Source organism: Liolophura sinensis, chromosome 1 (genome assembly GCF_032854445.1).
Source record: "Liolophura sinensis isolate JHLJ2023 chromosome 1, CUHK_Ljap_v2, whole genome shotgun sequence".
Taxonomy (NCBI): Eukaryota; Metazoa; Mollusca; class Polyplacophora; order Chitonida; family Chitonidae; genus Liolophura; species Liolophura sinensis.
In genome coordinates, this window is record NC_088295.1 from 13,925,981 (window position 1) to 13,947,374 (window position 21,394).

At 39.8% G+C, this 21,394-nt stretch overlaps 1 protein-coding gene across 1 annotated transcript; it reads left to right on the top strand.

Annotated features, from left to right (window-relative positions):
• The first annotated feature begins 2,365 nt into the window (after positions 1-2,365).
• Positions 2,366-21,394, top strand: LOC135465784 (uncharacterized). The gene is made up of 9 exons (XM_064743166.1): positions 2,366-2,637; positions 15,308-15,538; positions 16,501-16,616; positions 16,901-16,992; positions 17,451-18,023; positions 18,725-18,804; positions 19,946-20,050; positions 20,270-20,386; positions 20,738-21,394. Exons 1-9 carry the CDS (start codon positions 2,452-2,454, stop codon positions 20,819-20,821), a joined length of 1,584 nt encoding a protein of 527 aa, XP_064599236.1. The 5' UTR covers positions 2,366-2,451; the 3' UTR covers positions 20,822-21,394.

A 21,394-nucleotide genomic window follows, 5' to 3' on the forward strand; every position in this document is an offset into this window, starting at 1 on the left:
TTTTGCGATTTTTCCTCGCTATACACGTAAAACCTGAAAATGGTAAAGCTGGCATAAATCGCGTCCACCGCGTCCTCCATCTTTAACACCCTGTAATTTATGCTGGGGGTGTGTTGCCTCTCAGCCAATGAGAGTCGTTAAACTGTCAGCTTGGTCGTGGAAACCCGGAACCTACATCAAACATTCCGGTTTCCCGATCGTCAAGCGGAAAGCGAACTGTACTCTTTGCTACCTTCTGGCAAGAAGAGTTCTACCGGAAATGTACGAACTGCACTTCGGCGCTTTCCGACGTCAATTCTCCTCCTAACACAGAAGACTTCAGTTCTCCGGCAAAATGGAATCGCCCACGGCGGATGTTGGCGCTGACTTTATTTATAATTTATAAACTTGAGGTACATTTTTTATGGCATGAACCTGCCAGGAAATGCATACTCTTTTCAATTGTATTTGTTTGATATTTAAATTTTGTTCTCCTGTAACGGCCAGGCGTTCTCTGGTGTGCTGGTCACAGACGATATGACAGATGTAGCCTTACGCCTATGTGACGTTAACCGTCAGGCGTTCTCTGGTTTGCTGGTATGCTTCATTACTGGCTAATGTGAACAATCATTGACATCTTCCTTGATGGGCATGTAGGTTACGAAACCTGTCCTGAATTCATCTGTAAAGCCATTTGCGATCTTTTATTGCACTATGCTCAATACACTTGCAAAGTGAACACGAAAGCATAGTTGTGTTTGTTTCTTCACCCTCAGCTTAATAGCCTATCCCACAAATCCTAACGAATATGCTGCGCAAGTCCAGCTTTCAAGCGAGCCAGTTTATCTAAGGTTAACTATCTGGTAGATCTGAAGTAAGTGTCATTTACATAACCTTTGGGAGATCTGAGGGAATGAAGTAGTGCATGTCGGCGGCGGGAGCACGAGTGACTCTCAGTATTACAGACATGTCTACGTCGACTCTGCCACCGCCGGACTCAGACGGTGCGTGGTTAAGTTCATTGGCCATTGGAAGGTAATGGCTTATTCCTTTAACGACTCAGCTATTTTTGGGCCTGTCAGTTAAAAAAACGGTGTTACGAGAGACCAATAGCTTTCATTAAGAGTGGCAGGAAATGCTATCACTAAAACTTTTATTAAATTTAACGGTTATTTCACGCGCTTACAACATATTTTTCTTAAGGTTCTTTTTCAAGATATCTAGATATCACGAAAACTAATAATAAAATCCATATTTAAGGGTTTTCGCTTTATACTAAACCGTTTTCGATAATCATCTTGTGGTTTACCCATTACATGCTTTGTACATATGAACAAAACATCTGAGATATGAAAAAACAGAGTTATTGTCTAACAAAGGTATCACAAATATCTTTCTTCGTGTCATAGGTAAAAACAACGCCTTGTGATATCAGATATTTTACCTTGTAAAAATATGCCACGTATGCCATACAGACAAACCCAGACTTATGGTTTGTCTGACATCTTGTCCCGTGTGACAGACAGACAAACCCAGACTTATGGTTTGTCTGACATCTTGTCCCGTGTGAAAGACAGACAAAACCAGACTTATGGTCTATCTAAGATTTTCTTCCGTGCGACAGATAGATAAAACCAGATTTATGGTCTGTCTAAGATTTTCTTCCGTGTGACAGATAGACAAAACCAGAGACATGGTCTATTTGAGGTTTTCTTCTGTGCAACAGATATAACAGTTCACAATGTGACATATATATCAGTTCAGCCTCATGGTATATCTGAGATCTTTCGTATATCAGGTATATAACAGCAGTTGGGCTGTGATATTCCAAGGGTTAATGCTCAAGTGGGTATACTTTCAGCCACACACTTTTTTAATCTGAGGTATACCGTAAGTGGACACAAACATAAACAGTAATAGTCACGACAAGAATCAGTTGGCAGGAAAAAATCCGTATCATACTATATTGCACTGTGAGGATTACTTGTAGCGTTAGCCTCTGTTACAGGATACTATGCATTAATTTCTGCGAGACCATTGTGATTATGGATGAAATTTGACAAAGTTTGTAATCAAATGAGTTGAAACCAACAGCCGATTCAGGTATGAATGTGACAGTGATGTAGAGAGATATGACTGGTGACAGAGAACAGGGTTATTCTCGGAGGGCTGTCAAGTATGACAAAGTGAGGTTGACTAAAAAGTGGGCGTGCGTCGAGCTAAAATGAATGACATACGTCAAGATAGACGCGAGCTTCCTCAGCTCAGTCAGTTTACGCCGTCATTTAGGTAACTCTCGGGGTAGAGGAGAATATAAAAGACAGAGTGGTTTGAGTAGAAATCTGTGGCGGTAAAGGACAGGTAGAGTCCGTCAGTGTCCCGGACAGACAACGGTTCTGTGCACAGGTGACATCGTCGGACAGGTGTACAAGCGGCAATATCAAAGCTGGTCTCTTTAGGTCAACCAACGACATGGAAACCCAAACTCGCTTGTTGAGATGCTCTGCTTTAAACATTATTACGCTATGTATGGTAATATTACTGACATTCTCGCGGTCTGGTGCAAAGTTAGTGGATCTGGACATATATAAAGACATGGTGGTCGACATGCACAACTCCTTCCGGCGCAAAATTCCAGCATCCAATATGAAGGAAATGGTGAGTGGAAAAGTGTAGTTTTGCTTATAATGAGACAATGTCCTACCATACAGCACAACTATATATACCAATCACGAGAAACACATCCTCTATTTGCAGGCAGAACAAAGATCTACAATGACCATTGTGCTAAACCCAATTTCCATCACCAAGGCTGTTAAGGGACGAAATTAATCAATAAATGCTAGCATATGAGACAATTGTTGAAAGAGTAAAGAGAAAGAAAAACAAGATGCCTGCATTATTTTTTGGTCCAAAAAATATAATTTGAATTATCAACCGTATCGATCAGAAACTACCACACACAAAATTACAGTACAAATCTGACACTCCCTTATATGCGGCACCAAGCTAAAATCGTGACCTGTGTGTGAAAACGTAGGTAGGTGTAACAATTACCCTGCTTGCCCAAGGAGGAAGAGAAAGGGCAACGAGACCGAAAGAGGTTATGTGTGATTGTTTGTATAGACATACCGTGACACATTTGATGCGACATTCCTTGCTGGTCATTCAACAGACGAAGCCCAGGATCTCAGTAGAATCTGTTAACGCTCGCACACAGATATGCATAAATTGTACAGAAGCTCCAGAAGGTTTTACTCGCAAAACTAGAAAAAGATTGATGAGTAAGGTTGTGTTGTGCGATGAACAAAGAAAGGTTGAGCATGTAGACCCACAAGGCATGGCACATCCAAAAAGCATGGCCGTGTAGATCTAACATTTTGATATACGGTAGAACAGACCAACAACTGGAACGTATAGTGCTGCTTGTTACGATAGGCCCAATAAGATTTAATGTACTGACCTACGCGATACTATAAACCTAGAAACCCAACGTGTGCATCGGCTTCCACGTTTAAATTTGATGATACTTGGCATGTTGTTATTAGCTGGACATGTCAGAACAGTGTATATCTAGTTGAGATACGTTTTAAATATAGAGGTAGAGGACATAATGAGCTTTGAGATAGCAGCACGTTATTTCAAATTTTACAGTTTGAGATGAGAACATTTGAGACGAATTTGAGAATTGAATATACCATAAATTGTTGTTTTTGTGTGGAGGCCCAGGAATCAGCGTCTGTCCTGCGGCAGCACACAACTTCATATACAAGGTGGTACTTAACATATATCTGAAACTGGTAAATGTGCATATATGTTCAAATACATGTATGCTTAATGTGACATTCGTCCTGTCTAAATTCCACAGCCTCGTAGTCGAGATTAAAACAGGTCTCCACGATGTCTGTTTTTTTTCTTTTGCACTTTCTTCAAACGATGACAAGAGGGGTTCCAGCATATAGGACTCAGTTGAATGTTAAGTTGTTTTGCTCGTAACTAGGTCAAGTTTGGGCTATTGTTTATATATATATATATATATATATATTGCATGTTATACCCTCTGTATCAGACATATATGTGGTAAATAGTATTGTTTTATAATGAAAAGGGTATAAAATATAGATATATCTTAGGATAGCACAGAAAAGCCATCAGCTGTGTTGATACTGACCACAAGAAGAGCTTTGCAAAGGATATATGAAGCGTCGTTCAGGTTATAGCCCAGTATTGTGTACAGAGTGGTCAGGAAGGGAAACTAGAGGCTGTAATTCTAATACCCTTGAGGATGGGACGCCCGTGTGGGGAAATAATCTGGACGTAGCCACACTTGCAAAATTTCACTGCACTCATTTCATTATACGCTGTTGTTATCGGAGAAAATAATACCATCGTAAAGTTGAGCGTCATTGCGTATCCAAAAATAAGCCTGTTGTTTTATACGCCGAGCAGTCATGGTGGTCACCGTAACTAATAATTGGTGCAAGTGTAATAATCATGATGCGCGCTGAAACGCATGCCTTCACTCTGAATTAGGCCATGCAATGAAGAACAGTAAGTCAGGCATACTACTGCTTCAAGAAGCAACCTCCAGAAACAAACTATCACATACATTCAATCGTATTTGCTGTTACCAGCTAGCACGAACACACAGCTGACAGGGATGAAATAGACATGCTGTTAAGCAGGTTCTTCGTCCTGCATTCCACATTAACGATTAAAGAGGCGTTGCTTGTTTAAATCTATGTGTGCCAAAGTCAGTGACAAGTTCAATATGACATGTTATAGATAATAAAAACACAACACAAACACACTTTAATGAAATAAGAAGACAAGCTCTGCTTGTATATCGGCACGTTTTATATTTAAAGCCGCACCTCTAAGAAGTTGCCAACGACAGTACTTGTTGAAACGGTCAACACTGTTGACAGGGATATTTATGAAAATGAACAAACACACCTTTGTGACTACTTCATTGTGCAGACTGAAAGCATTTTGGTCGTAATTTCCATTTAAATTTACAAAGAAGACAAGTGCAAATTACATGTATAAATGTTAGAGATCAGAACTGAAATGAATTCGCTATAACTGCATGGTGTATGTAAGAGCAATTATTTCTGTGAGATGCTGACGTCACACAAGTGTATACATTTACTGTCACAAAGACAAAGATTTATAGAGATTTTAGTGTCATTTCGAGCTGTTTCCATTGCTATGTAGTTGAAAGACTACTTTTTGTATGTCATAAATTGTATACATTCACATTTTACAATAGTTGTCAGTCAAGTCAACCATCAATCAGAAACTTCAGGGGGATGTGCCAGCTTTCCAAATGACAAACTTATGAAATGTACACCTTTCTTATTTCCATTTACAGCATTAATGTTTGTATAACTGTACTGTTTACTACCTGGCGGTGCTACACTGGTCATTTCTGTGCACAGGTTTTAAATGAGGCTCAACCTCTAGAGCTTTCATACCGAATGAAACGATTTCTCTAGTTGACGTCTGACTTGGAATTCAACCAGTGATTTTTTTGTTCTTCAAGAAGAATGTGCTCGTCTAACTGTATGATCTCTGTACCGTACAATTACGATAAGAAGGTTCCCACATGTCTCTCAGCACATACAGCTAACTCTTTTTGTTGTTCTTGTTTTGGGGGATGGTGTTCGTCTTGTTCCACATTGTAAGTTGCGTTTATGAAATGGTCGTGTGTCGGAGCTTGAGATCGCACATTATTTTCTTGTTAACATGTGTATATTATCGAGAAATCTGTTCATTGGCGCACTTGATCGCCTTTTTGACTAGATGTTTTCACATTGTTGTTAAACGTCACCCGTCTATCTTGATCCTGCGTGGGTTTCTCCAGATTGACTCGGATAACGGCGCGCACCAAAGCGTCAAAGAGATTGCACGGCATCTTAACACTATTGTATACGGCTCTATATGGGGGTGACTGTGTAATACAAGCTCACAGATGTCCATAACAACGTTAACCTGTGACAGTTAGAAGTGATAACCATACCGACAGAAAGACACAGGAATCAATGCTTTCAACACACACTGCACTACCTGATTTGATAGAAACAACCGACCGGTAGTCTAAGAAAAAGTCTGCTTATAATCCTCAAACCACATCACTCATATAATTAGGAAAAGTGTGTGAATTTATTCACTGGCTGTTAACCCATTGCTTTGCAGACAGGTGAAGAGACAGATAGGAGAGATGATTATGCTGTTTACATACAGAAGCGAGCTGTTTAGTACTGTGTTACTCCCCTCATGTGAAGTGATATTAAATGTTGCACCTACGCGGGACGTATATAAACACTTGAGAAAACTCACTGGATATACTGAGGACACTGGACCAGTGCATGGAACGCCCATAATCGTTGAGGATTTCCGCAAGCTGTTACCATCAACCGATCTACAATATTACGTATGTTTGAATGTTATCGAGAGGCAACTCAATGCACACATAAAAAACCTTCAATGTATGCTCAATGGGTATCTTTCTACGGGTTCACGAGTTGGGATCATCGCCTCTATCCATCAACGACAATCAGGTGTTATTAACAGATGCATTTCACACCTGATCATAATGAACAGGCTTACTGGGGTGATATAGGTGAGCTATCAAGGGATTCAAAGCTAAGATGTTGATTGTTTGAAGTCTTCTCAAGAACATATTAGTGCGCAAATTGTCTCCACACACTAATATACCATTGGATGTTTGACTCATAATTCAATGAAATTTGAAGCGGCCTAATTTAATTCGATACCATGTTGCATGTCTTTTAACTCATCTCCAGTTTCTTATAATACTGATGATACAACCGTATGAATCACACATCATGCTTTGTTGCATAAGTTACCAATCCTTTAATAACTGACTAGATTGGGCTATAGTGAAACACAAACTTTACCCAAATTAATTTATTTGTGATATGAGTAGAAGTCCTGTTTTCTGAGCGCTATCCCGTTAATATCCCGCCAGTGACCCAGATGTTAGCTTTCAGAGACCCCCACGAACTACCTACCATACGCTGTTCTTACCATCTATGGTAGTTTCGAAAAATATTGCACCCTACCTCCCATTTATCTGGCACGTATCGTATACACAAGTACAAACATCGCTCGACATTCTGACCTTAACTGGTGATGTGACAACGATCTCTGTTACAATAATAATTTAAAACATAGTAATAATTATTAAGAAACCCCTTTGCCTTTCACCGCACCTGGCGTTTTTTGAGGATACAGAGTCACCAGTGACTCATTCTCAAGTTTCAAACTACCATATTCTCCTGTTGTTGATAAGTTGTGGTCTGGTCGTAAATGTTTATTATGTATAAACATTTACTCCTCCGTGTTTCAAAAATTAACATATAAGTTGGGTAAATGGTAGCCTGTAGTGATATACATTATCATCTGTGCATAAGAGGTTTTATTATACATTTCTCATTGATTTTATTATGTGCCAATCAATAATGATTATTTGATTCCTGAGAAAACTGCCCTTTGTAAGCTGTTTTGTCAGTCTGATGATAAATGTGTGTGAAACTTGTATACACACACACACACACATATCTATATATATATATATATATATATATATATATATATATATATATATATATATATATATATATATATATATATATATATAAAAATCTTCAAATATATATATATATATATATATATATATATATATATATATATATATATATATATATATATATATATATATATATATATATTTGAAGATTTGAAGAAATAGAGAAAGATCCCCTGGTGAGGAGAATTTACAAAACTGCAATGTACAAGACCCCAGGCATAGACCAAAACTGTAAAGTGCAAGTTAAAAACGGTACGTTCAAACCTCGCTAAAATTTCGATATATATATATATATATATATATATATATATATATATATATATATATATATATATATATATATATATATATATATATATTTATATATATATATATATATTTGAAGATTTAAAGAAATAGAGAAAGATCCCCTGGTGAGGAGAATTTACAAAACTGCAATGTAAAAGACCCCAGGCATAGACCAAAACTGTAAAGTGCAAGTAAAAGACGGTACGTTTAAACCTCGCTAAAATTTCGATATATATATATATATATATATACTCCTCCGTGTTTCAAATATATATATATATATATATATATATATATATATATATATATATATATATATATATATATATATATATATATATATATAGGAAAAAAATAATAAAACGCCTTCTCAACTTTCTACAAACTGCAGTTAGAATGTAACAGAATGTTATTTGTGGGGCGTCCCCATATCGGTTTGTTTAAATCTGGTTGTACTTTACATTTGGGAGGAGTCTCCATATTGGTTTGTGCCTCAGGTCTGATTGCACTTTACAGTTTGTGGGTTGTCCCCATACTGGCTTTTGCCTCGGGTCTGATGGTACTTTACCGTTTGTGGAGTGTACCCATATTGGTTTGTTCCTCATGTCTGATTGAACTTTACAGTTTTGATCTGTGCCTTGGGTCTGGTTGTGCAGAATAGTTTGTGAATTGATGTTTGCCTCGGGTCTGATTGTACTTTACAGTTTGTGAGGTGTCGCCATATTTGTGCTTTTGTCTGATTGTACTTTACAGTTTGCGAGTTGTCCCAATACTGGTTTTTGCCTCGGGTTTGATTGCACTTTACAGTTTTGGTCTGTGTCTGGTTGTACTTTACAATTTGAGTGAGTGTGCTTGGGGGTTTAACGTCGTATTTTACAGTTTGAGGGATGTATCCGTATTGGGTTATTCCTCGAGTCTAGTTGTGCTTTACGGTTTGCGGAATGTTCTAATATAGGTTTTGCCTCGGATTTGATTGCACTTTACAGTTTTGGTCTGTGCCTGGGGTTTGGTTGTACAGTACAGTTCGCGAATTGTCCCCACTTTGGTTTTTGCCTCGGGTCTTATTGTACCTCACAGTTTGTGGAGTGTCTCTATACAAGTTTATTCCTCGAGTCTAGCTGTACTTTACGGTTTGCGAAATGTTCTAATATTGGTTTTTGCCTCGGGTGTTGATGTACATTACAGTTTTGGGTGTCTCTATATAGAGTTATACCTCGAGTCTAGTTGTACTTTACGGTTTGCGGAATGTTCTGATATTGGTTTTGCTAATATTGATTGCACTTGACAGTTTTGACCTGTGTCTGGGATTTGGTTGTACTTTACAGTTTGAGGGATGTATCCATATTCCGGTTTTGGTCTGTGCCTGAGGTCTGGTTGTACAGCACAGTTCGCCAGTTGTCCCCACATTGGTTTTTGCCTCGGATCTTGTCTTATTGTACATTTTGTGGGTTGTCCCTATATTGGTTTGTTCCCGGAGCCTGATTGTGGTTTACAGTTTGTGAGGTGTCCCCATATTGCCTTTTCCTCGGATCTGGTTGTACATTACAGTTTATGGGGTGTCTCTATATTTGTTTCTTCCCCGAGTCGGGTTGTACATTACAGTTTGTGGGGTGTCCCCATATTGGTTTGTGCTTCAAGTCTGGTTGTATGTTACAGTTTGTAAGTTGTCCCTGTATTGATTTGTGCCTTGAGGTCTGGTTATATTTTACAGTTTGTGAGGTGCCCCAATATTGGTTTGTGCCACGGGTGTGGTTGTACTTTATGGTTTGTGAGGTATCTCCATATTGGTTTGTCCCTCGAATCTGTGTGGGCTTTACAGTTTTGGTGTTTCCATATTGATTTTTGCCTCTAATCAGGCTGCACATTACAGTTTATCTGCAAGGTATACCTATATTGGTTTATGCCTTGGGTCTGATTGTACTGTCCAGTGTGCATTCCACACTGGATTGTGGCTTGGACATGGGGGGCACTTTATGGTTGGATAGGTTTGGGTCGTTGGTTCATTTCCTTGACCAATGAAGTCGTATTCGGATGGGTTGCGATTATAAGCGAACAGATATGGTAGGTGCTCGGCGAAAGTCGATGCTTTACTCAGGCCTCAATCTGTTTAACTTGACCCATATACACGACCTCCTTTATAAAAGTAAGGGAAATGATTTTGAATGTGAAGTTAAACCCAGTAAAATAAATGACCAAAGAGCAGGTGCAGAATACCATGAGAAACACTTTCATCTCATCCGAACGAGATTGGACATGTGAACCACCCCCATCTAATTTCGAAGAGGATTGAGCAGGTACAGAGCACCATGTGAACCACTCCCCTCCCATCTCGTAGGAATGATATTGAGCAGATACAGAACACCAGGTGAAAACACTCCCATTTCATCCGAACGGGATTGAGCAGATACAGAGCACCATGTGAATCACTCCCATCTCATCCGAATGGGTTTGAGCAGGTACAGAATACCATGAGAACCACTCCCATCTCATCCGAACGGGATTGAGCAGGTACAGAGCACCATGAGAACCACTCCCATCTCATCCGAATGGGTTTGAGCAGGTACAGAATACCATGAGAACCACTCCCATCTCATCCGAACGGGATTGAGCAGGTACAGAGCACCATGAGAACCACTCCCATCTCATCCGAATGGGTTTGAGCAGGTACAGAATACCATGAGAACCACTCCCATCTCATCCGAAGGGGATTGTGGAGGTACAGAATACCATGAGAACCACTCCCATCTCATCCGAATGGGTTTGAGCAGGTACAGAGCACCATGAGAACCACTCTCATTCCATACGAACGGGATCGAGCAGGTACAGAATAGCGTGTGAGCCTCTCCCATCTCATCTGAAGGAGAATAAGCAGGTTCGGAATACCGTGTGAACCACTCCTATCTTATCCGAACGGAGTTGAGCAGGTACAGAGCACCATGAGAACCACTCTCATTCCATACAAACGGGATAGAGCAGGTACAGATTACCACAAGAACTCCCTCCTATCTTATCCGATCGGGATAGAGCAGGTACAGAATACCATGTGAGCCTTTACCATCTAATACGAAGGGGGTTGAACAGGTTCGGAATACCATGAGAACCACTCCCATCTCATCCGAAGGGGATTGAGCAGGTACAGAATACCATCAGTGCGGTGTCCGCTTCTAGGCTATCAGAAATTATGAACATGAGAACAATAGTGACAAGTATTCCGTGTCTACAACGCTGGATCGAATAGAAACGAAAATCCGTTTAAATATGCCTATCCGTTGTCTCATAATTTAGAATGTTCTCACTTGAGGATGAGAAAAACTATATGATATATCAAGGATATTTATGTTTATAAATAAATTGCATTGCATATTTATGTTATTCATTTCATTGATGTGTAGCCCACATCTGGTGAAGGTTTAACTAATGTGATGGCGGTGAGGTTAATGCGTGGAGAATTGCTCGGAGTACACCATCGCCTATGACTAAGAATACACGAAGAACTTAATTAAGCACCCCCCCACCCCCCGCTTTTCACTGTGGCGATTTTGTGCACGTGCGATTAATGTTCTTCTGTATCAAAAAGGCGTCATTGGTTGTGAACCGTGTGACAATTTGGCTAATCAAAAAAGACAAAATGATTGGAACCCATGTGTTTTAATGATAACACACATGCATTTCTATCCTCAATGGTTTTAATGTGAAACAACTGATTTACAAGTATGGTCGAGCAGTGAGCAGTGTTGAAGCAGTGGTTGAAATTACTCAAGAAAAACGTCATTTGGTATCTCCCAAAGCGTTTTACGTCAATATCGGGTGTATCCGCCGTGAATCTGAATGACAGCCTGAACCCTTCTCCACATACCACCTGTCAACCTCCTATACTCTGAAGGGGAAGTCAGTGCCATACCTCATGCACGGCAGCTCCCAGTTGGACAAGATGTCGTCCGTGTGCAATCAAGGGATCCACCTGCACATGATCTGGCCCAATTGGTTGACAGGTTCTCGGGTTTTTAGAAATAACTCGCGCCTAACTGGTTAAAACTGATAACTGGCGGCGCTGTCGATTGTCTCAATGTGTGTGGTTTAGGTTATATACTTTGAACTGGTATCTCGGATGTGCAACATGACGAAAATAAAAACTTTTTTTATAATCTGCCTATGGAATACTTTATCGATGGCGGAAGCATATATGCATTCGGTCTAGTGTTGTCTTTCCTTTTAAATCCCTAGTAGCAGATCAGGGTTTGATATGATGCGACGAAATTTTAGTGCAGTGTGAAGTGTTCATAAAATTTCGCCTTGAGACTTGTACAGTTTTTTTTTATTCATCCAGCAAGATGAACACGCGTCACAAGAATGTGACCCATGCCCCAATCCTTCCGGTTGATAGACTTTATACCCTTGTCACTCAATCCATGTGCTAGGACAAAGTCTGTGTCTAACTGCTCGGATTTTATTGGACCGATTAGAGCACTCATCATTGGCTTATGTTTCTTTCATGGCTGGTGTCAGCTTCTTTGGTTAATCACGCTGCAGTTTGACAAGGTATTGGATGGTGTGAGAACGTGTAGTCTCGTTGACAGTCTGACGCGTTTGGTGGTCACACCCAGGGCTCATTGTCTATGGCAGGCCTGTGTCACTCAAGCCACGGCACTCAGAGCTCCTTTTCAGACCACCTAAATTGTCCAGCATCCTTGACAAACCTTGATGCATTCAGTTTTGTGAAAGTTTGTGGATGTGTCCATACAAATTTATAAAATAAAAAAAATAAATAAATAAAAAAAACAGCGACAACTTTCACACAGACAGTTTTGTTGATATGTTTTTGATAGCTGTCCTTTACGTGTTTAATACTTGCAGCATCCCAAAGAAGAAATGCTGAGAGAAAATAATTGTACATGGCAGAGGATATTTGATAACGTGAAATGTCAAAAACTCTACTTAACACTGCCTTTTGGAGCTCCTTCTAACAATGGTTCCACTTATAAGGTAAAAAAAACTGGCCTCTGGAATGCATTGGCATTTGCGTTATTACGCTGGGGATTGTCATCCGGGGTTTTTACCTCACGTAAACACACAATGTGACGCCAACCTGAAGTACTTTGCTTTAAACTTTCGACCAGCTTCAACACCGATACCACAAGATCAACAATATCGTCTTACTGGGGATTACCGTAACTAGAGAAAGCGCGTCTGATTTCTTCGATAGTTCATATCTCCGGTTTCGCGACCATTAAATCAGTGTGGTGGAACAAATAAAGCTGTCAAGGTGTTGTTTTTTCACTGTGTACGTTTTCTTGTCTTCCATATATCAAATCATCTGTGCAGTGATATATAGTACGTGTATAAATTACAGAGATATATAGGTACAGGGATATATAGGTACAATTGCCGTTCACGTCAATTATCACTTTTCCGTCTACGCTGTTCTTATGAATGAATAAAAAATGAATAATTTTAAGTAGAATATTTTTCATAAATTAAAGGCTATTCCGTATGAATATGTAGGCCTAACAACAACATCAAACGCTATAGATAAAATTTTTAAAAAAATTAAGGTATTCACCTACGGCGAATTGTTAAGAAACGTGCACGTCTTATTTTTGTTCGAAAGTTATCTAATTGAAGTCAGTTTGTTCAGAGCTTTGAGAGGTACACCTTCATACCACATGTAAGAAAATTGTGTATTGTGGTTGTAAATGACATTGACAAATTTTTGAATATATACCTGGCATGATTAGCCTAAGCGCTGTGTTACATCTGTATTGTGAGCGTGTCAAATTGCCTGACGGCTCGACAGGTACGCGATCTCATGGTTGTTGAACAAGGTGTTGTGTGAGAAGCTAACAAAGCAACACCATCATTTATCTGCTCGGGTAATGTTCGTGAATTATCTATGTGGTTAGTTTGAGGTCAGTGGGCAGGGAAGCTCCCTGCTCTCCGGTGGCATGATTATCCTCCGTCGGGGATAGGACCAGGAATATTACCCCGATTTTCATGGGCCACCTCATCTTTGTTCGGAGCCCATTACCTTACCTCCCAGAATCGCGTTACTATCTTCTCGACTGTCACATTCAGTGAGAATATATGTTAATGCCACCGTGAGTGTAGATGTAATCTTTCAGCTCATGAAATAAACTTACGTGGTACCAAACGTACTGGTATAAAATGAGCCAATACTTCCAAATGTACGCTCGCCACGATATGGCTGAGACATTGCCGATGTGGCATTAAGCCATAATCATTCATTCATTCATTCCAGATAAAGGAACGCAGTGTAACTGTATGATACTCAAATGTTCCTTTCATCTTTCATTTCATCTTTTTACGGAATATAATCCATCTTGTCCCCAAATAAGTATCTTTGCTCCCAAGAGAAGGGTAATTAATACTATGCAACCAAGGAATAAAACCCACAAAGGTTTTAATCATAATTTACCAAATGAATAACAGAACGTTTATATATGTGTATACTCAATATATCCTACAAGTTGTATTAAATAATTAAACGGGAAGCCTCCGTGGCCCAGGGGATTAGCGCGCCAGCACGTTGCAATGACCCAGCAGCCTCTCAGGGGAATGTGACCATACTATACTAATCTAATCTTGAAGTAACAGTTTCTAACATTTGACAAAGAGAGCATTCAAGATATAGCATTCAAAGAGAATACACTAAACTCAAATGCTTCAGAATTCATGTATTAAAAAAATACAATTTAATAAAAATGTATTTTTATCATTTAAATACGAAAAAAAAGCGATTCCATGGCAAATCGTTGCGTGAGTTTTAATTACATATGTATTAAATGAGTACATGTCACCAATGCGGTCGCTGTGAGTTCAGCTCATGCTGGCTTCCTCTCCGGCCGTAAGTGGGAAGGTCTTCCAGCAACCTGCGGATGGTCGTGGGTTTCCCCCGGGCTCTGCTCGGTTTCCACCCACCATAATGCTGGCCGCCGTCGTATAAGTGAAATATTCTTGAGTACGGCGTAAAACACCAATCAAATAAATAAATAAATAAATGAGTACATGTGCATTATTCAACACTAAAACTTTAGACGACTTAGTTAACAAATTCGTCTCCATCGCTACAATTGGCCTAATCAGTAAACTAATAATTATGCATGTGTAACTATGGATTCTTTTTGGAAAAAAATGTAAACAGCCAACAATGGGTTGAATGTACAGAAAAAACGCGCTTGGGATTCAAAATTTCGGGGAAGGTGTAAGGACTGTTTGATCTTCCTTATCAGCTTAAAAAATCAGTATCAGTAATCAGTATGTTAAATTCTAATTTCAGAATTGTAAATGTTCAATCAAGGTATTCCTTTAATTGTACGTATCGATGATTGCAGGTTTCGCTTATGCACTGATAATGATCTACAATGTAACATAAAAGATATTTACATAGGCCTATACTGTATTTCACAGAGTTGGGATACCAAGCTGGCAGACAAGGCCGGTTACTGGTCCAAATGGTGTTCGTACGAAAGACATAATCACAAGCATCATTCCAAGTACGGAGAGAACTTGTTTATAGGCCTTAGTAACGATGCTCAGAGGACGCTGTTTGATGCCATTCAGACGTGGTATGACGAGGGAGAGCTGTACAACTACCGGCCATTTGAGAAGCGCTGTGACGATACCTGCCAGTACACACAGGTTAGGTTCCTTCAATATGAACATTTCATTGTGTGGTAAATTGAGTTTTTCCAATCCAGCCACTTCCAGTGAGACTATAATCTTCCTGAATGGATAAGTGTTCTTTCATACACGTATGCTTGCACATATTGCTTGTTTATGCGGCTTTATGACAGTAGTATTTCCAGGTATCTGGCAAAGGGCGGCTGTTATCCCTGGTATCACCCTGTGCTTATTCACACAAAATATGACTGCCATTGTATAAGGTTGTGACCAAATAATAATTACCATTGTCTTGGTTTGGCTAACTTTACCGTTCATTTTGTACGTGGCAATCATGGTCTACGATTTTGAGCTATATGCTATTAATTTCTTTTCCTCTTTAGAGTGTATGAATGTGTGCCTTCGGTTTAACGTGGCACTTTCTTTAGGAAGTATAATTAATGGGAATGGTCCGTTATTTAGCCTTTCTTTTAATTTTGTAGCAGATTCCTGTCTGAGTAACCGGTTCAGAAAGCATTATTATTTTCCGTTCTTACGGAAACCTCTTTAAAACTTGTATTGGTTGTATTGTCTCACATGTCGCACAACAATGACCAGCTTGTGTTGATGTTGTCCCGCGGTGCAATAATACCGTGGTTGGATGAAGGGTACCTTATCTCTTATCTATGTGGTGACTATACGTCATCAGCCATGCAACACAATAACATATATCATTTTTCAGATTGGCCTGTTACAACGCTGATACCGTCGCAACATGACTAAAACAACGTTTTAAATGTTATTTAACTGGAGAACGAAGATTTCCATTCAGTTTTATCTATAACATACCAGTAAGGGGAGACAGTTCTCAAGGCAAATGTGTCCATCAAGGGAGATAATGCTCGTGGTAAAATCCACTGCTTGTGAACAATCAATTGTGTATGTACATGTTTACGTCTCTTTCTTAACATTAAAAAATTGGGTGTTTTTTTTTTGTTTAGCTTGTGTGGGCAAACACGGATAGTGTTGGTTGTGCCATCAACAAATGTGGGCGACTCTTCAACGGCTATCAAACACTAAAAGGCGTCAGCCTTCTTGTTTGTTTCTATGCTCCCAGGTAAACCTACATTACATGTCACGTTCTAATGTATTACACTGCTTACCAGACATCCTGAAGGACTGGTCCATATAAAGATAAACGTTCCACGGGTGTAATCATTGAAATATGGCACAAGTTGCATTATTATCACTACGGAGACTTCACTGTTATAACCATGGAGCTATACAGAAAATAACGACATTTTTCTGTGCTGTCTATATTCAGTAAAAATATATTCAATCACAATGCCATTTTTGGGGAAAATAGCAATAACCATCGATAATAACGATGACTGTTTGCAGAGGGAATCTGGTAGGAGAGTTCCCGTACCAAACCGGTATTGCATGCGATGAGTGTCCCAGAGGAACGAGCTGTAGAGACAGTCTCTGTGGAGGTATAGTATACAACTGAACATACTCATTAGATTTGAAAATAGACCTAGTTTGTTATTTTGTGAGACATACAAAACGAAATTTGCAACCATTTCTACAATATCTCAGTGTTAACCTGGTCATATATAGAGCAACAAGTATAAACGAGAATGACCAACAGAGTGAGTGGTGTTTTGTTAGAGTTTGTATTACATTTGTGACAGAAACCTGCGGATGGTCGTGGGTTTGCCCAGGACTCAGCCCGGTTTCCTCTTAAAATAATGCTGACCGCCGTCTTATAAGTGAAATATTCTTGAGTACGGCGTAAAAGATCAGTCAAATAAATCTTTGTTATACGTCCCTGTGTACAAGTTTAATATGCTGATATTTTAGTCGTTTAGCTGTCCTAGTCTTCGAAACAAAGCGAACCCTAGAAAACGGAAATGAAATAGTTTGTTTTGATGATTACTATTCTTTCTAGTCGGTTGGTACGGCGAGCCTGACTTACGACCTGTTGACTCCCCGGGTGGTCCCAATGGTGAGGATGATGGAGACTTGGTTGAGGAGGAATTCTTACCTCAGGATCCAAACTGGACAGAGAATCCCGCCTACATGTATGCCGAGGGTCGACCAGTAGCTTACTCCCCTGCCGCCGATCGCCAGAGAGGGTACCCGAATGATCTGAGGTACAGGCGAGCACGGGATCCACGCCAACTGCAGCGCGAATACGAGTTGAGGAGGAGACGTAAAGACCTCGAGCGCCGTAGACGGGAGGAGCATGCACGGCGTGTCCAGGCCGAGCGGCACTCCCGCCGCCAGCAACGCGATCCCAGGCGCACTCAGCCAGAACATGATCCCCGACGTGCTCACCTCGCTCACCTTGCCGCCCAGCGAGCTCAGCGGAGAGTGCCCAATGATTACTACACGGATCGAGAGTACAGCTACAGGGATGAGTATAACAGAGTGTGCTCGTGTCAGTGCCGCCGCAGCTCGTCCTCTCCTTACCCCAACCCCAGGCCACAGACAAACCCCTCTTACCAGTGGCTCCATTCAGGTAACACCATAAGTTTAAATGTCGGCTTCCGCTGTCTTGTCCACGATATAGGCTTAGAATCTTTCAGAAAAAAACTGAAGGTTTCATGTCGTGCGCTCCACCATTTTGCTTTGTGCGATCACAAAAAAAGGAAAAAAATCGTCGCAAACGCTGCAAGATACTCTCTATCAACACTAAGGTATGAATATATTTGACCTTTAAGCCTGTTTGTGAACAATACGACAATACTCCGTAGCTCTGTTGGATGACTTCAGAGAGCACGGCAAACTAGGATCTCGCAAATATATACTCATGATACTACTGTTGAAATCTGTTCATTCCTCTGTGTTTTTTTTTTGGACAAAGCGGATTGTCTTCTGTGATATGCAGTATAATTTATGGTCCCAGTTACCGTTCTGAGCATTGCGCGGTATTGCTGTTTGATTGGATACGTACATCTATTGTAATATGCTGTTTGATTGGATATGTACATCTACTGTAATATGCTGTTTGATTGGATATGATTACATCTATCGTAAAATGATGTTTGATTGGATATGTGCATCTATTGTAATGTGCTGTTTGATGACAAATGTATGTGTTATGTTGTTACCCAGAATGGTCCGGAAATTGTTTCATTTTACACCACCATAGTACAAACTGTTGGTATATACGATGTTGGTCTGTGTGATTTAAACATGTTTCATTGTACCGCTTTCCAGGTGACACGACCCAAACGGAAAAGTACGAGCTGATATCTGTTCATAACCTTATGCGGGACGAACGGAATCTGCCCCGAATTGTATGTACATGTGTGCCAGGGATTTGAAACGTCAAGCCAACTCACCAGTCAGAACTACTACATTAGAATACACTAATATATGATGTATACACGAGTATAAACATAGAACACCATTCCATCATTGGAAAACGCCAATACACCAAAAACCAGCAGCAAAACACAGACATCACTGTAAACAGATAACAGCATCCCACCATCAGAATACACAAACATAGCAGGCATAACCAGCTAACTGGTTGGCACCATCAAAAGATAGCACCAAAACCCAGACTTCACAGTAAACAGACAACAGCATCCCACCATCAGAATACACAAACACAGCAGGCATAACCTTCTAACTGGTTGGCACCGTCAAAAGATAGCACCAAAACCCAGACTTCACAGTAAACAGACAACAGCATCCCACCATCAGAATACACAAACACAGCAGGCATAACCAGCTAACTGGTTGGCACCATCAAAAGATAGCACCAAAACCCAGACTTCACAGTAAACAGACAACAGCATCCCACCATCAGAATACACTAATACAGCAGGCACCGGCAGCACAGAGATAGCACCAACTCATCAACCTAACGTCAAACCTAATATCGCTAACAGATAACAACATCCCATCATCGAAACCAGCAGCACAACACAAATATACACTGTTCCAATTGTGGATACATTAACTAATACACTAGACAGCACACCATGTAACACCATATAAATACCGTACTGTCATTAATAAGCCATTCATCAAACGCATAGCATACGCCACGTATCACCAGAATCTAATATGAAAAGAATGGTCCCAGGATCATAAATTTATCTTGGACTGAAGAATTTTTATTTGTATATTAAGGGCTTTGATAATAAGAATTTCATGATAAAAATAAAAACTTAGATAGTTACAAAGAACGTCTAACATACATATGTCACTACGTCATACTGGGTTCAGATTTCTATAGCATCAGAACATTTATGATAACGCCAACATACAAACTTCAGTTTGAGTTAATGTTTCAAGCCTAAGAGTAGGCTATTATCTGGATCAGTTAGAAATACCAAGTTACCAAGCCAAGTTACATTTCATCTGCAACTGGTTTAGGCCTGCACGTTGCCGTGTACTTTACTTACACACTTGTGGTGTTTGTTGTAGCACTGGAATGCCGAACTGGAGAAGTGGAGCAACTACATCATCCGGTGTGGGGAGGAATACCCTGGGCCACAGAACACCAACACCAACTTCGGAAAAATGACACTGGTGCGTATGAGACCACTCCTAACATACCAGCCCTAAGGTAAACTAGGCGTAATATCCTACTATCCATGCCACGATCTCGAGAGTCAAGGTATATCATTGACATATATTATCGTTATCCTTTTCTTGGCTGTCAATAAAAAATAACAACAGAAAGAGAAAGGTTATGATTTTCAGGCAAATATTGTAGGACATACTGTAGACGTCATGTTGCTGTTGTAGGAGGAAGACGTGTACGCCTTTGTGCATGCGTGGGGGAGTGAGGGTCGGAATTTGTCCCGGCGGGAGAGGCACTGTCGAGGGGCGCAAAATGACTACAACTGCAACAGATACAACATTGTAAGCATATAACGTTAAACTACATATCTGTGGAATTTTCAAAGAAAATTGAAAAAAGAAATTCAAAATGTGCGGTAAATTCATGTTGAGTAGGCCTATGTAGAATCCACAACATCTAATGACAGGTATCTACATGATCATCTTCTAAATGACAACTCGCAACGAGATGGCTGAGATATTGCCGATGTGGCGTTAAGCCATTATCATTCATTCTAAATGACAAACAAGTCGAAAGACCTTTGTTAAAGATCAGTTTCAGAATTAAGGCAGAAAACTGTTGTAGGGCGCTTTGATAACTCGCAGATTATCATACACCCGGTGATTTGTTTATTCAATTTCATTTGTTTTTAGTTGATGAAAGCAGAAGTACGAGACTTTGCCTGCGCGACGACGAGATGTCGAACCCATCGTCAAATCGTGTGCCTGTATCGATGAGCGAAAGGACAAAAAATCTGAAGAGTTACCTCCCCTAGGTTTCTGAGAGTACGTTAAAGGCCAAGAAAACATTAAAATTAATGCATATCAGACGAAAGACCATTCAACAAAGTCCAGGAACATAGTTCGATTTATTTTTAACATGTTTCCAACTCGGTAAAAAGCTATCAAAACAACGGATTTTACTGTGGTCTGCATGTTGGAATTTCGCGGGTATTAATGAAATCACTTCCATATTTGTGTTTGAAATAGTTTGTTTCAACGTCAATTCTGTTAGTGCATTCGCGGCTTTATATGTATATGCATTTTGAATGTCACCTTAGAATTGAAAGTTTTAAATGTATTTTACTGGACAGAGAAAGTCTAAAAACAAACCGAACTACTTTCCTCGAAAGTGTTTAATAGTCTTTCATTTGACCTCATATATACCTCATGCTAGTATTTTCTTTGGCAATGAGAACTGGATTACAAAGACTTTTAATGCTTGTGTTTTTGTCAGTTTTATGTTTTATGAACAAATAAAAATTTGTAAGGTATTATTATGGTTAACTGTCGAGGATTTGACATTTCTGG